General features: G+C 41.5%; 1 protein-coding gene across 1 annotated transcript in view; it reads right to left on the reverse strand.

Annotated features, from left to right (window-relative positions):
* Nucleotides 1-622: 622 nt before the first annotated feature.
* LOC104168998 (cytoplasmic dynein 1 intermediate chain 1-like) overlaps nt 623-13793 on the reverse strand; it is a gene marked incomplete at its 5' end in the record, with an annotated part of 19707 nt that continues 6536 nt past the window's right edge. The window contains one exon of the mRNA XM_009709801.1: nt 623-1598. Within this exon, the coding sequence (XP_009708103.1) occupies nt 1488-1598 (111 nt within the window). The remainder of the gene's footprint in view (nt 1599-13793) is intronic.

Genomic DNA, 13793 nt, shown 5'->3' on the forward strand with positions numbered 1-13793 from the left:
TTGTTTGACCTTCAATGTTTTGCCTGCCTGCCCAAGTGAGCGTGAACCCCTGCTAAACCCAGGTGTCAGAGCCATGCTCTGGCTCAGCATAACCACGTGCTGCGAACGTAACAAGCAGCCTGACCACCAAGGTTAGCGTTCACTGACGTCCCTCTGGGCCACAGCACTCAATGAGGTCAGGCTGCACCCTGTTTCTATGCTTAAGGCACGAGACTTTTTCATAAAGGAGCCTATTCCCTTGTCGCCTATCCCAACCCATCTCTCGAGACAGTTTGATGAGGCCTTGTCTTTCCCACTCCTTTTCTTTTAGTGGATACGGCAGCACAGTGCCGCTCTGTGTGTGTGTGTGCAAGTAAGCATGCACAGATGGAGCGGGGAAAAAAACAAAAAAATCAAGCCTAGAAGCTGACATGGCTGCCTGCTCATGTAAAATTTGTAGCAGGATCTGATGTGTGCCAGTCCGTTACTGGCCCGTCCCCGTAGCCGAAGGTATCTATTTACATAGCAGCTGCATGAGCGTTCTGCGAGTCAGGGCAGTCACATTTTTCCCAGTGCTTCGCCAGTGACCGGTAATGAACACGCTGAGCCCTGCTGGCAAGGAAGGATTAACCACACTGCGATGGAATGGGCTTGATACATTTTATTGGCAATGCTAGTGTCATACGTGGGAACCACAACCCTTTGTCAGACTGTTAGTGTTAACTTGCATGACAAGTATCAGTGACCAACTGTATTTGAAATATAGTTCCAGTGCCTAGAAATAATAGGCATCTTAAAAAAAAAAAAAAAAAAGGAAAGGAAACTCATTCCATCCGCTCAAGCCAACCTTTATAGATCTTACATCTTAAGCACAACTGATGTACTGTAATTGTTATGTGGACTTTAATGTAACCTCTACAGCAGCACACAGACAATGCAGTTCTCTCATTATGCACATGCTTTAGGATCGTTTATTTTAATGCTTTCAAATAAATATGTTCCATGCAGCACACCGCAATAAATAAGGAGCAGCAACTTTCGTATAGTACATCCATTCATAATGTAAGTCACCATGTGAAACACCACATCTAAAGTCTTTGGCCCAGTCCCATACAGTGAAGCACACCACATCTGCACATAATCATATCTGGCTTCATATGGATTTAATAGGACTATGCCAGAAGGGCAATGTGAGCACAAGTTTAACCAGGGGTTCCTAGCTATTAAATACAGCTACTAAGTAGTTAAAAGGCAACAACTAAACCCATAAAGGGTTGATTTGTCTTTTCTTTCTTACTTTTCAGACAGAAATATAAAGTATGAAAATGCTCTGGATATTTTCAGCCTTGTGTAAACCAGCGTGATTAATATGGAATGCTCTGAGCAATACTGGCACGTACACTGGCATCAAAAGCCACAGCAAGACTGACTCTGACACAGAACACCAGCGTACTCGGCGGGGGAAAGCTGCTGTTCTGGTGATGGCGGGCGCTGCTCCTTCTCTTCCTCTAGGCAGACAGCTCCACTGCCCCTTCCTCTTCGCTGTCTGCTCGGTTGGCGCGGATTTCCACCAGGGTCCGAGCGAAGCGGGTCCATTCGTCGTTGTGCGGAACAGCCAGCTGAGGGAGAGACCGACAGGGAATTAGGAGACCGCGTGGGGAGACCAATTATCTTTCTGGCCCAAAATGGAGGCACCTCCTTTGAGGAGAGCTCCTATCGCAACCGGTGCGGTTGTGCCGGTGAAGGACCGGGGCATGGGCCTCACCAACCCGCCGTGGGTTGGTGACGCTGTAAAGTGCTGCCGAGTTCCCAGGACAGATCTGGCAGCTTCCCATTCAGTGCCAGCTAGAAGGAGCTTTTACAGGCAGCGGCAGAGAAAAAAGCTTTATCTGCTTAAGGAAAAGTTTCTTGCTGGAGTGTTGTTGCAAAATCTACTCCTTGGTTAAAATATTTCAGATTTTCCAAACTAAGGCGAGGTCTTGATCTCTGCAAGTATATACATGTATGTGTGACTTGACACATGTGAGCTGGCCACCTGAAGTCAGCGAGGCTGTGCCTGAGTGTAATTGTTTGCAGGACCGAGGTCAATGTGCGCAAGGTAGCAGAGCTTTTACAACACTGTATTGAAACTATTTTCCTGAAGTTCATTACCACTCTTAATAGTAAAATAAATACATTGTGATATTTTAGTTACTCTCCTCTACGTTAAGGAATTCACCACTACAAGAAATGCATTACAATGGAAATGTTATACCAACTGGGTATTGCATTACTGGTCGGATTTTTTATCATCATGCAAGAGCCATTTCCATTAATATCGCTGACGTTTCTAATGAAGAGCTCTTGAACATTAGGCTTCAAGAGGGATGTGTAATCTAAATAGCTAAACTTCCAGACACAAAACGCTTAGTGCTGTGGCAAAATAATACTGCAGTCATTTCCAGCTGGATCCAACACTGCAATTTCTGGAAGATAATGCAAGCTGGGCCTGAGATCATTTGGGGAAAAAAAAAAAAAAAAAAAAACAAAACAAAACGCTGTTTTCTCAAACTTTGTTTTCATTAACTCAAATTCCAGAAAACAGCAACAAGCATGCAGATGAACGATGCACATATTTACTGCCCTCTTGAAGCTCTGTCATCAAGTCCTGAATATAATACAAAAGAGTAACTGTTTCAAGATATTATGCACTGCTTGGTACTGAAGGCAGCAACTGTGTGGAAACTACAGGGCACATAATAAAGTGCTGTCCACCTTAGCAAATGGAAGCCTTTAGACTAAAGAATGAGTATGACCTTAGCTAATACAGTTTGTGGTACCTGACTGACTTCTTTCAAAACACCACCAAAAATGCCAAGCAGATGGCTGGCTAACTGCGTCCATTTGCCACCAGCTGATTACAGGTGCGCACGAGGCTGTATGGAACACTGTACCGGAATACAGTCTAATTATTCTCCTCTCCTTACATCCAAACAGCGATACTGGAGACTAAGAAAAGGATCTGTTACATGGCCTAGCAAGCCCACCTGGGGAAAGAGCTTGTGTATATGCCAAACATTAACTACATATGAAAGCTCCACGTACAATGCTGCAAGTTCAGTGTTAATTGTATGGACAGGCATTTGCAATACTGAATCTAAATATCTCCTCAGTATCTCACTGGTGCCGATCAGTTTTTCAACTATTTTATATCTAGCTTTGCCACTACATCCAATATTTTTGGGAAAAACATAGCGTGTGTTTTAAAGCTTCCGATGTATAGTGCGTGTATCAGTGACTCAGTTACATTATTAAGGGCTGGTGTACAGCGAGTTTGGGGTTTTTTGCCTGTTGAAACACTGAATATAGCACAGTTCACATTTACTGAGGCTACAGACTAGGAAATGCAATCTGTGTGAAAGCCATCTCAGCCCTCAATAATAGATGTCACTGGTTTTCCCTTCTTTGTCTTCCACTTTTTGCATTTTTGTCCTTTACTTTTCCCAGGAACGGAGACCAGCGTTACAGGAGTAAATCATTTGAGACAGCTGTCTCTCACACTCACACACACAGATGTTATGGTCTTTATTTGAAGGAGCTCTGTTCTTTCAAAAATCTTCAGCAGAAGGAAATGTAACACCAGAATGGAGGTCAGTGCACCAACACCCAAGTACCCATAGCACAGGTTTGGTCACAGCCACACACTTACACAAGCTACTGTATAGTAAGTTAGGGGACGGCACAGAGATCCTTCTATCATAGATGCAACCAAAACCAGCTGTACAGCAATTTCCCTGTTACTGTTGCTTGTGTCCTAAAAGATTTTATTTCTTGTGATTTGTATGGCACTGTCATTTATGAAATGCTTGAATGAAAACATGAAATGAGTCTCACTTATTTCAAGTAGTAAAATCATTAAAGTGGAACAATATCCTAGGCAAAGGACTTATGGAATTTAATAAAGCCTCATTTCTCCTTGTCTTTTAAAGTCCTAAACAGCATTACGTTGTATTAAATGGCTGAAGAAGGCAATACGTCATTCTAAAGAAAAAAATCGAATACATTTATGATATTGAGATCATTTAATTTCCTTGACTCCACAGCATGGTCACTGACAAATAAATTCAAAGTCGACCCTATTAAAACAACTTGGTATCTCAAAGTTGAAGAGTCTCCCCACGAATGTATGCATTACATGCATTACTGTTAGCTGACAGTGTTAGCAAGACCTGGGCCGTTTTTAATGACTCAGTTCACAAAACAATTAATGATTGAAGCGAATACCTATAGCACAGAGATGAAAACATTCAGTGCCCACACATAATCTTAGAACTTCATCTTCTTTTACCTTATTTAATCTTATGCACTGCATCATTCTTTCAGTGAAGGGCCAATCCTGTTAATAGACTCTTAGGAGAATAGACCTCTCTAATATAAATTCCTCAGGGATGCAGAGGGAAACCTTGGCAATAATGAAGTCAAAGGAAAAACTGACTTTTGTTCCCTCCCTCCACTTCTTTCTGTGAAGGTCCTAATACCGAACCACAATAGCTGTACAGCAAAAGACCACAAAAAAAACCAAAAGCATCCACAAACTCCAGTTCAAATTCTTCTCTGAATTAATGCTCCCCTTCCAGCCATTTTCCATTCAAGTTGCTTCAGCTGGGCACACTGACACCCACAAGTGCTGGAGGCCTGGGTCTATCTGTGGAATCACTCTTTCAGCTTCTCTGCACAAGTTTTTTCTGTAAATACTAGGGCAGGGGTGGCGGAAACGAGGAGAAACTTCATAGAGGAAGAGCAGAGGTTTGGAGCTGTCTGGGTGTTCCTCACTCATTTGGCGTTTTTGCCGTTTTTCTGTCCACTTCCAGTTACTACAAAGCAGCACGTGTTGGGTCCCTGCAGTCATGATGTCAACGCAGGGTAGAAATGTCCACCAAAGCATAACAATTTAATACAATAACTTATATTAGCATTTGGGTCGGAAGGTTATTTGAATGAACTGACACTAAGGTATGGAGCAGAACAAGAAAATAAATGCTATTAAGTGTTCTCCTTTGATTCCTCCACAATAGAAGGAACCACACCCACACCTAATTAATTGACTGAATTATTCACACTGCTTTAACTTAAATACCATGGTACATTTAGGTTGTGTCAGATAGTAATTCTGATGAGGAAAACCAGTATTATCAAAGCAAGGTGGTGACTTTAGCCAAACTTTTTCTGCTAAGCTGTTGGAAGTGGGGTACTTTTGTCTTCCATCTGGCTTTTAACATACCAAGAGTTCGGGCTGCAAGCCTACCGAGCGGCAAGTGTGACTGCAAGTTTATGCATCCAAATCAACCTGCTTCTTCTGGTGAAGTTACACGTGCTCAGCTGGTTACAGGAGTGAGAATTTAGTACAGGAAAACATCTTCTCAAGATGTTAGGATGGTGAGCCATTTTTAATTGGGTGAAGATATTTAACTCAGGACAATTGGGGTCTCATTTTTCAAGAAAACCCAAAGTTTTCTTTACATCGCAATCAACTTTTTAGATCTCCTTCCCCAATTTACCTTCATAAAACAGTCTTCCAAAAGCACTCAATATCTATGAGTATCTCTGAGTGACTCCTACATGATCAATAACATATAACAAAGGTAACGTACTAAATACTAGGCACACTTAAGATTTTATTATTTAAACTAGTTCACAAACTGTTTTTCTTGCTGACATTAAAGTACTGATTTATGTGATGCAAACTCCCAGAATTACTTTTTCCACCACCTCCATGACTATGATTTTAGATAAACAGATTTTGGATAAGATAGCTCTCCAGCCTGCTCCTCCTCCCTGAATGGCGCAGCACAGGTAGGGTGGCTGGCAAAGGACAGCCTCCCTGGGCAGCACCTCCCGGGCAGCAGTCTTCACAGCCCCAGGCAGAGCTAGCCCAGCTGAGCCCCCAGACTCAGACCAGCTATGTCCTGCACACAAGGGCTGATACGCAGCAGCCACGATCAATACTAAGCACCAGAGAGGTGCATTGGTAATTTCAGCAAGCCCTTGGATTTTTGAACCTTCTGAAGTTCCTCTGTGTTTCCTTGGTGATCACTCTAGCCAAGTATTCCACTTACCCGTTAGCTTTCCAGCCCTGAAGCACAAACACATGCCCCCCTCGACGCTAGTACTGACCAAGGAGATGGTTTATGTGCATCTGGTAAGAGAGTAACAGAGCCCTCTCCGCCCGAGGCCCCCCAGGCCAGCTAGTTGCAGGTAGCAGCATGCACGTGAGTTCCACCAGGAACAGCCTCTTCCATCTTCTCGTCAAGGCAGGATTTCCTCTGTGTGCAGAGCTCCCAATCAATCCATACACCAGAGTTCTTACAAATACAAACTGTATTTCCCACGTTTTCCCAGAAACTGTGCTGTTCACTGAACCCTACTACTCTTAAAACTGTAAGACAGAACTCAGGAAAAGGAGATACTCTGGCCAGACAACTCTTGATGCTGCCATTTGTGTCAGCTGGTACCGGCCTCCCCAAGCAAAAAAAACAGTGCCTGAAGACACAAATCAACATAAATTTCTTTTCATTTTCAGATCATTTAACACGACCTAGTAACATTTGCTCTTTTAAATTAGGTCTATTAAAAGGAAAAAAAAAAAAAAGAAAAAGGAATGATTTTGAGACCAAAAAACCCCAAAACTTTGGATGTGCCTTTTAAAGGACTCTATCCAGAAGGTTGAAATATTACAACACATTTCAAGATTTTTGTATATTCCTCTCCTATCCATCTTTTTTATGGCTGAGAATGTTTCAGCTCAATTTGTCCAAATCTCTGTATATCTTCAGTTTCCCTGAAAAACCACTTTCCAGCAAATGAATTATTCATTGAGGATATTTCACTTTATTCCTGGCTCCTTGCCTTCCCTGGAGCCTGTAAATCTTTGGGATGGGAGCAGACAAACTCTTCCTGCCTTCAACCCTCCATGCTCTGGTCCAGCACAGCTCTCCTCTGAGGGCTGGGGACTCTCCCGAGAAGGAGATAAAATGCAATTTCACAGGAGCAGCAGCCTCCACTTTGGAGGAACCAGCGTCCCATGGGCTCAAAGGGAGCACGGTCATCTGTGTTCAACCTACTGCCAGTTCCTTTTAATGATTGTACCTCATGGGTCAATCTACCTGTCAGTGAGATACTGGTTCACAACATGCAGTGCTGATCACTGGTGAAAGTATCGTGGTGCAATCCCAATCACCAGGTTAATAACTTTTTTTTTTTTGGTATTCACCTAGAGTTCAGATGCCTCAAAGCAAAAACAGTCGTGGGAAGAACTTCCTCAGTGTTGTCTCTGACTGAGAGATTGTTCTGCAGGGGTGAATTTTTCCAACCAGAATGGTCTATAATCACTTCTAACACACACATCCCATGAATACAGGTGTAAAAGGAGAATCTGAAAATGAACCGTTACACCACGACTTGGAACGATCTGCCAAAGTATGTGGTCTGCAGCCAGCCTGCACAACCATATTGCCACACACTGTTTTCAATTAGGCGTTTGCAGACGAGCCTGCATGGTGGTCCAAGATAGACTCTAAGGGTGACAGTGGTTCCCAAGTCAAAAATCTGCGACTTATTCAAACATATTTTGTAGAAGTACGATGCTTTCTTATTTTTGTATATAGAAAATCTTGTTCTCATCTAAGTTGATGGGCTTCTATAGCTAGTCACCATGCTCCTAGAGATCAGAAACTTTCTGATTAACACGCATCTTTTATTAGTTGCATTTGGGTTTGTTGCTGTTTGGAGGCAGAGGCTGATCTTATTTTAGACAATCCTGCTTACTTGTCTCCACTTCCACACAGCCATATTTGCAAAAAAAATCTCTTATCCAGCACGGAATATAAAAACTATATGAAAATTAATGTTCCTCTCATCTCTAAAATGCTCTGTTGTTATTATAACTTTTGAGAAGGGCAAGTTAAACACCCTTTGAAGAGAGAGCTAATTAAAGCTTAGAAAATATTCAGATTAATTTGAGTTTGTGGAAAACAGCAAGTCTGGTAAACTAACTTTAATGACTAAATTCTCAGACTTCACACTAAGTTATTTGTGTATATGTGGTTTATCACCACTGTTATATTGTCTCAATTTAATAGCATCATCAAATAAACATAGCTTCAGGCGAATATAATTTTAGCTATTTTCTCTAAGCAGAATTTTTGTCAACCTATGTTGTCCATATCACCCTCTAAAATTAAGTGCTGTATTGAAAAGAAATCTGCTGCAAATACTTTGTGCAATGGATTCACATCTGAATGCAGTTATGACATTGTAGGTAAAAATATTTTTAATGATGATAAAATATAACTACTTCAGCTTGATGTTTTTGAAAAAGTAGAACAGACAATCCATCTAACTTTCCAGGTAAAAGAGAACACTTGCAGAATGAGGATCACAATACTTACAAATGAAAAACTAGAATTACAGTTCCTCTTTAAGCAACTGATCCTACCTTCTGGAGTTCCAACAGATGTTTTATCACTATCATTGAGGTGAAAGCAGATATGTAAATGTAAATATTAAATATCTTGATATTCACACATACAGCAGGCAGGCATGCACCTATTCTGGCCCCGGTTCTTGCCCCCCAGAATCAATTACAGACTGCCTTTGATATTTTTCTCAACCTATATGGATTTTTTTTTCCTGAAAAAGCCTATATTTTTCCAGGCAACACCCTATGCCACACACATGGATGGAAACAAAGTGGGAGGTAATAAGAAACGAAATGGCCACCAAAGTAACCAAGAGTACCCTTTTCACATAACTATAGTACCACTGTATTTAACTCTTGGGAGAGCCAAGCATCACTGTTAACAATGGATGAAACCACTGGCAGGAACTCAAACCCCACATACTGCATGCAGATGATTTTAATAAGATACAGTGTTTAGACCACAAAGGATACACTCCAGAGTAGCTCTCTATATATTTGTTTACTTAATTGAAGGGGTGGAATACCATAGGCAGCCTAAATACTGCATTTATTCTATGCACAGCAGTCAGTCTAGTGTCACAGACATAGTATACACCACCCTTCTATGAAGTTAATTACTTAGCCCTCATCTAGATTAATGTCTGTTGTGATTTATTTCTTTGCAATTCACCAGCAGGGTCTGATTTAACTAGTGCTGCCATAGTAAGAAGAAGACAAAATATTAGCTTATATGTCAAAAAAAAAGCTTAATCTCAAACAGAAACTGAATCTATTTTCAGCAAACTTCAACTTTTTCTCCTAAGGAGAACAGTAGCTGCTGAATTGTTACACAGTTGATGGCAAATTATGTTTTGAATACCAAGCAAACAATGGTGTTATTTTAATAATTTACATGTAATATGCAAAGAGTCACTGTATAAAGGGCCTGCATAGGAACTCAAGCATTTGAATGCCCATTAATTCTTTTCTAAACTTACTCCTCTTTGTCTGCAGCAATCATCTCGATGCCAGTCTAACAAGAGAACAGACTAAAATGTAGTCCACAAATTATACATACATGACACACAAATGCGTGTTAACAGAACATTAAGACTGCAGACTGTAACACTTCAAAGATAGGAAATGTCAGAGTTATGGCTAACTCCCTCAATTTGAGCATGTTACTCATTTTGTGTTACGATACTGTCTTTAATCTTTTAAAAAAAAAAAGTAAGAAACAACAAAACCTGTCCTGGAAGCAAACACCAATTATGGAAAACTTCAGCCTGAAGGATTAAAACTTGGTAGGGCATATGGAAAAGACAACAAGGAAGTGGAAAGTATCTTTAATTGTAGACAACGCTACAGTTCCATCTATAATATCAGAGTTGGCTCAGGCTCTCCTGAATTAACCAGAAAGAATGACGCTATCAAAGAGTCTATGCTTCCCTCATTTAATGTATCAAAATGCTGCACTTGATACTGACTACAGAGGACAAAATATTGAGTAATCACCAGTCATCTTGAAAGATATGACTGAAAGTTGAAATTTAGATTAGGTTTTTTTCCTTAGATCACCTCTTATTTTTAAAACACAAACATTAAGCTATAAGCTTATAACCTGTTCTTGAGAACACCAGAGTGCATTCACCAGTCACGTTGTGGGGATCCTCTCCTATGGATCTCCTTGAGTGATACTTTCAATGGCAGAGACTATTGGCCTGTTTAAGTCCTTGGAAACAAAAAGAGATTTAATATAATTAATCAGCTACGGGAGCAGAAAGAGCATCTGCCATGCTTCAGAAAAGCTAACAATTTTGCTTCAAGAGAGGTGGTGCCCTAAGAAGCAAAGGTTTTGCAGTTCCTACCTTTCCACCACTTCTGTAATGCCATCAATTTACAGGTTAAGAAAAACAGTGAGGCAGCTGCCTGCCATTTGTCTCCCATGGCAATCGCAGTCCTGCTTTGATTGCCATTTCTCAAAGGCATTGAAAACTCCTGTAATTTTTTGCATGAGTTTCAGGACATTTAATGCTTGGAGCTAAGGGGTCAGGAGAATTCCCCCTCTACCAAATTATATTATCAGTCCTCATCAGTGCACTAGAAAGCCTAAAAATACCAAATGGATCAAAACTAGAAGGTGAGGAGTCTTCAACCTATTGTTCTTTCCAATATCTACATTTTTTTTTACTGATAACTACATTGATTGGAAGAACTGTCCCATGATTTTTAATTGAAATACCAGAGCTTCAGCCTGTGGGGTAGCTGCACTGGCAAAGGTGCCTCCCTGGAAGTTCAGCCGAGTGAAGGACTATTGCCTCAGGGAAGAAATAAATCAAGGTGTCTTCAGCTCAGCTTGCTCCCTTTCCAAACCAAGTTGGCCGTGTCCACGCCACGATTCATGCCAGGAAATGTGGCAGAACAGGAATTCTAAAGGGACTTTTGCCACGGCTTTCTGGCTGCTGGTTGGCAAACAGACTCTTGCCTAAAGTACCTTATGAACTGCTCAAAGATTTTGGTTTGCCAGAGAGTTGCTGTCTTCCCTGAGATTTTGCACACATCCATTATCAGCAAAAGCTCACCTGTGAAATAGCAGGGGGTTTTGTTTTGTTTTTTTTTAATTTCAGACATAGGCTTTTCCATCAGTCTAGGCACTGGAGGACACATTTCACATTTAAATTAAACACTGAATATGGAATTTTAGCGGCCAAATAGGATGTATTAAGGCCCAGAGTTATTGTCAGTTGATATTTTAGGTTTAACTGTTACTTTCCAAATCACAAATTAAATACTTCTTCATGTTCAAAATACAAACCATTTTGCAAACCATAAAAAAAGACTGAAAATGTAGTTAAGGATTCTCAAAATGAAAACTGCTACTGGATGTCACAGATTGAAACCACAGAAGCATCATGAAGAAAATTAATCATATAAGCAGCTCTTGTTTCAAAAGTGTTTTAACACCGCAATGATAACACATGAATTTCAATGAAATTTGCAAATTGCTGCACACAAACTGAGCTTAAACTAAATTTTGCATTTGGTACTTTTCTTCTTCTGTACTTTCTGTTACTTAAAGCTATGAACATTTTTCAGTAACAGTTCTTTTTACATCAGAAAGAGGGTAAAAACTTGCAGAGAAGATATCGCCCAACAGACTAACTAGATATTTAGAATACGTATTCCGTGACACTATTAACATGCATTGACTTCAGCTCTGTCCCACACTGGTGTTCCAGGATGCAGCGTCAGGATGGGGCAGACCAGCTAGAGCACTCACTCAGCTTCCACTGCTTCACCTACAACTACCATGGAAAGCCTGGACCCAGATTATCTTTTCCACTAAGCCTCTTGAAAGATTTTCAGGAGAAACAGTAACTGAGGAGCTAGTAGTGAAGCCGCTGGTAGCGCCGATGTGCTAAACATACAGTGGATGGGCTGATATGTCTGATCTGGAATCTGCCTTTCTCCTTTCTCTCTTTCCCCTTACAGTGTTTCCTCGCTCAGCAGGAAAATACTGGCAGGAAGACTGCTACATACAGCTCTCCCTTCTCCCCCTCCTGCAGGCTTTACTGTGCTGAAAGGGAATGATCTCTTACGGCTTCTCTTCTGCTGCTCTCATCACTTCGTTATCTGACTGCCTTCTAATAGTGCATTAAGCTACATGATTAACTCCTGTCACATGTGGCTTGTTCTCTCTGATCCTCTCTGCGGGGGGAGGATCTGGGCCTTTGCAAGGGAAAAGGAAACATACGTCGGCTTCAAAAGTAGTGTGCAAATGAATAAAAAGGACTGGAGACAGATTTTTGTTGGTTGGTTGACTGGTTTTCTTAAGTTTTTTACTTCATATGATGAGGAGCTGAGGCATTCTTATAAAAGATATTTGTATCATATTGGAAACTCATGTCTTTTTACCCCATGAAATTCTCCAGGGAGCTAGTAAGCTCTCTCTGGAGAACTAGTGAAGTATTTCATCATAAGCAACTGGAGGGTAAGGATAAAGAATCAGTTGAATTTTTAGGATGACTATTTAATCCCCCCCACCCCCCTTTCTGTCTGTTTTCAATAACGCCCATTTAATTCCACTGTCTAAGCAACAAATGAGAGAAAGGGTATCTTCTTTAAAAATCTGGTACTTCCTCCTTTAGTTTTAACAACTAATATTCTGGTACTAAAATGAAAGTGGAATTTGATGTTCATTTATATAGAGAGCTAAACAGAAGAAACTGTTGTTTCCAAGAACAAGCGTACATCGTGGCACAGGCAAGAGAGTGACCCTGTACGCCAGGCATGATCCACTGCTGTATCGCAAATACCACAAAATCCTGTTGACAGGCTCCACTTTGAGAGGCTGTTTGCCCCACTGTCCCTACCTGCTCTGGAACTTCAGCCTTCTGATAGTTAAAAGTATTCTTCTAATTTTTGACTAAAATGAATATATGGCCAGCCTGCAGCCGCGTGCACTGGTGGCAGCGTGTCCTCAGCTTCACTAGTTCTTCCTCTCTGGCCCCAAGCTCTCTGGCCTCAAAGATCATCAAGTCCAACCATATACCTAATGCCACCATGCCCGCTAAACCCACTAAACCATGTCTTGAAGCGTCACATCTAAACATTTTTTGAACACCTCCAGGGATGATGACTCCACCACCTCCCTGGAGAGCCTGTTCCAATGCTTAACGACTCTTACAGTGAAGAAGTTCTAATATCCAACCTGAACCTCCCCTGGCGCAACTTGAGACCGTTTCCTCTTGTCCTATCACTAGTTACTGGCGAGAAGAGACCAACCCCCACCTCGGTACAGCCTCCTTTCAGGTCGTTGTAGAGGGCAATAAGGCTGTTCAGCCTCCTTTTCTCCAGACTAAACAACCCCAGCTCCCTCAGCTGCTCCCCATGAGACTCGAGCTCCAGGCCCTTCACCAGCTTTGTTGCTCTTCTCTGGACACACTCCAGCAGCTCAATGTCCTTCTTGTAGTGAGGGGCCCAGAACTGAACACAGAATTTGAGGTTTGGCCTCACCAGCGCAGAGTACAAAGGGATGATCACTTCCCTAGTCCTGCTGGTCATGCTGTTTCTGATACAGGCCATATAGGATCATCTACATTGCCACCAGGCTCAGACCTCCTTGGCTAGTCACACCAAGTTCTTCAGCCTCTTTCTACAGGCTACTCTCCTCTCCCAATAGCCCGGATCCACATCTCTTCCTGATACATTTCAAGCATTCTTTTTAGAAATACACATTATTAAACAAGAGGGTAAATGATTTTGAGGTCATCTTTTAAATAACATTGATTTTATGAAGCTGCTTTGTAAGTCAAAAGGCCACAACGAAGGTGACCAAGATGGGCAGAGAGGTAGTGATGCCACATGATGTGCAAGA

The sequence above is a fragment of the Cariama cristata genome, unplaced genomic scaffold (assembly GCF_000690535.1).
Source record: "Cariama cristata isolate BGI_N322 unplaced genomic scaffold, ASM69053v1 scaffold7391, whole genome shotgun sequence".
Taxonomy (NCBI): domain Eukaryota; kingdom Metazoa; phylum Chordata; class Aves; order Cariamiformes; family Cariamidae; genus Cariama; species Cariama cristata.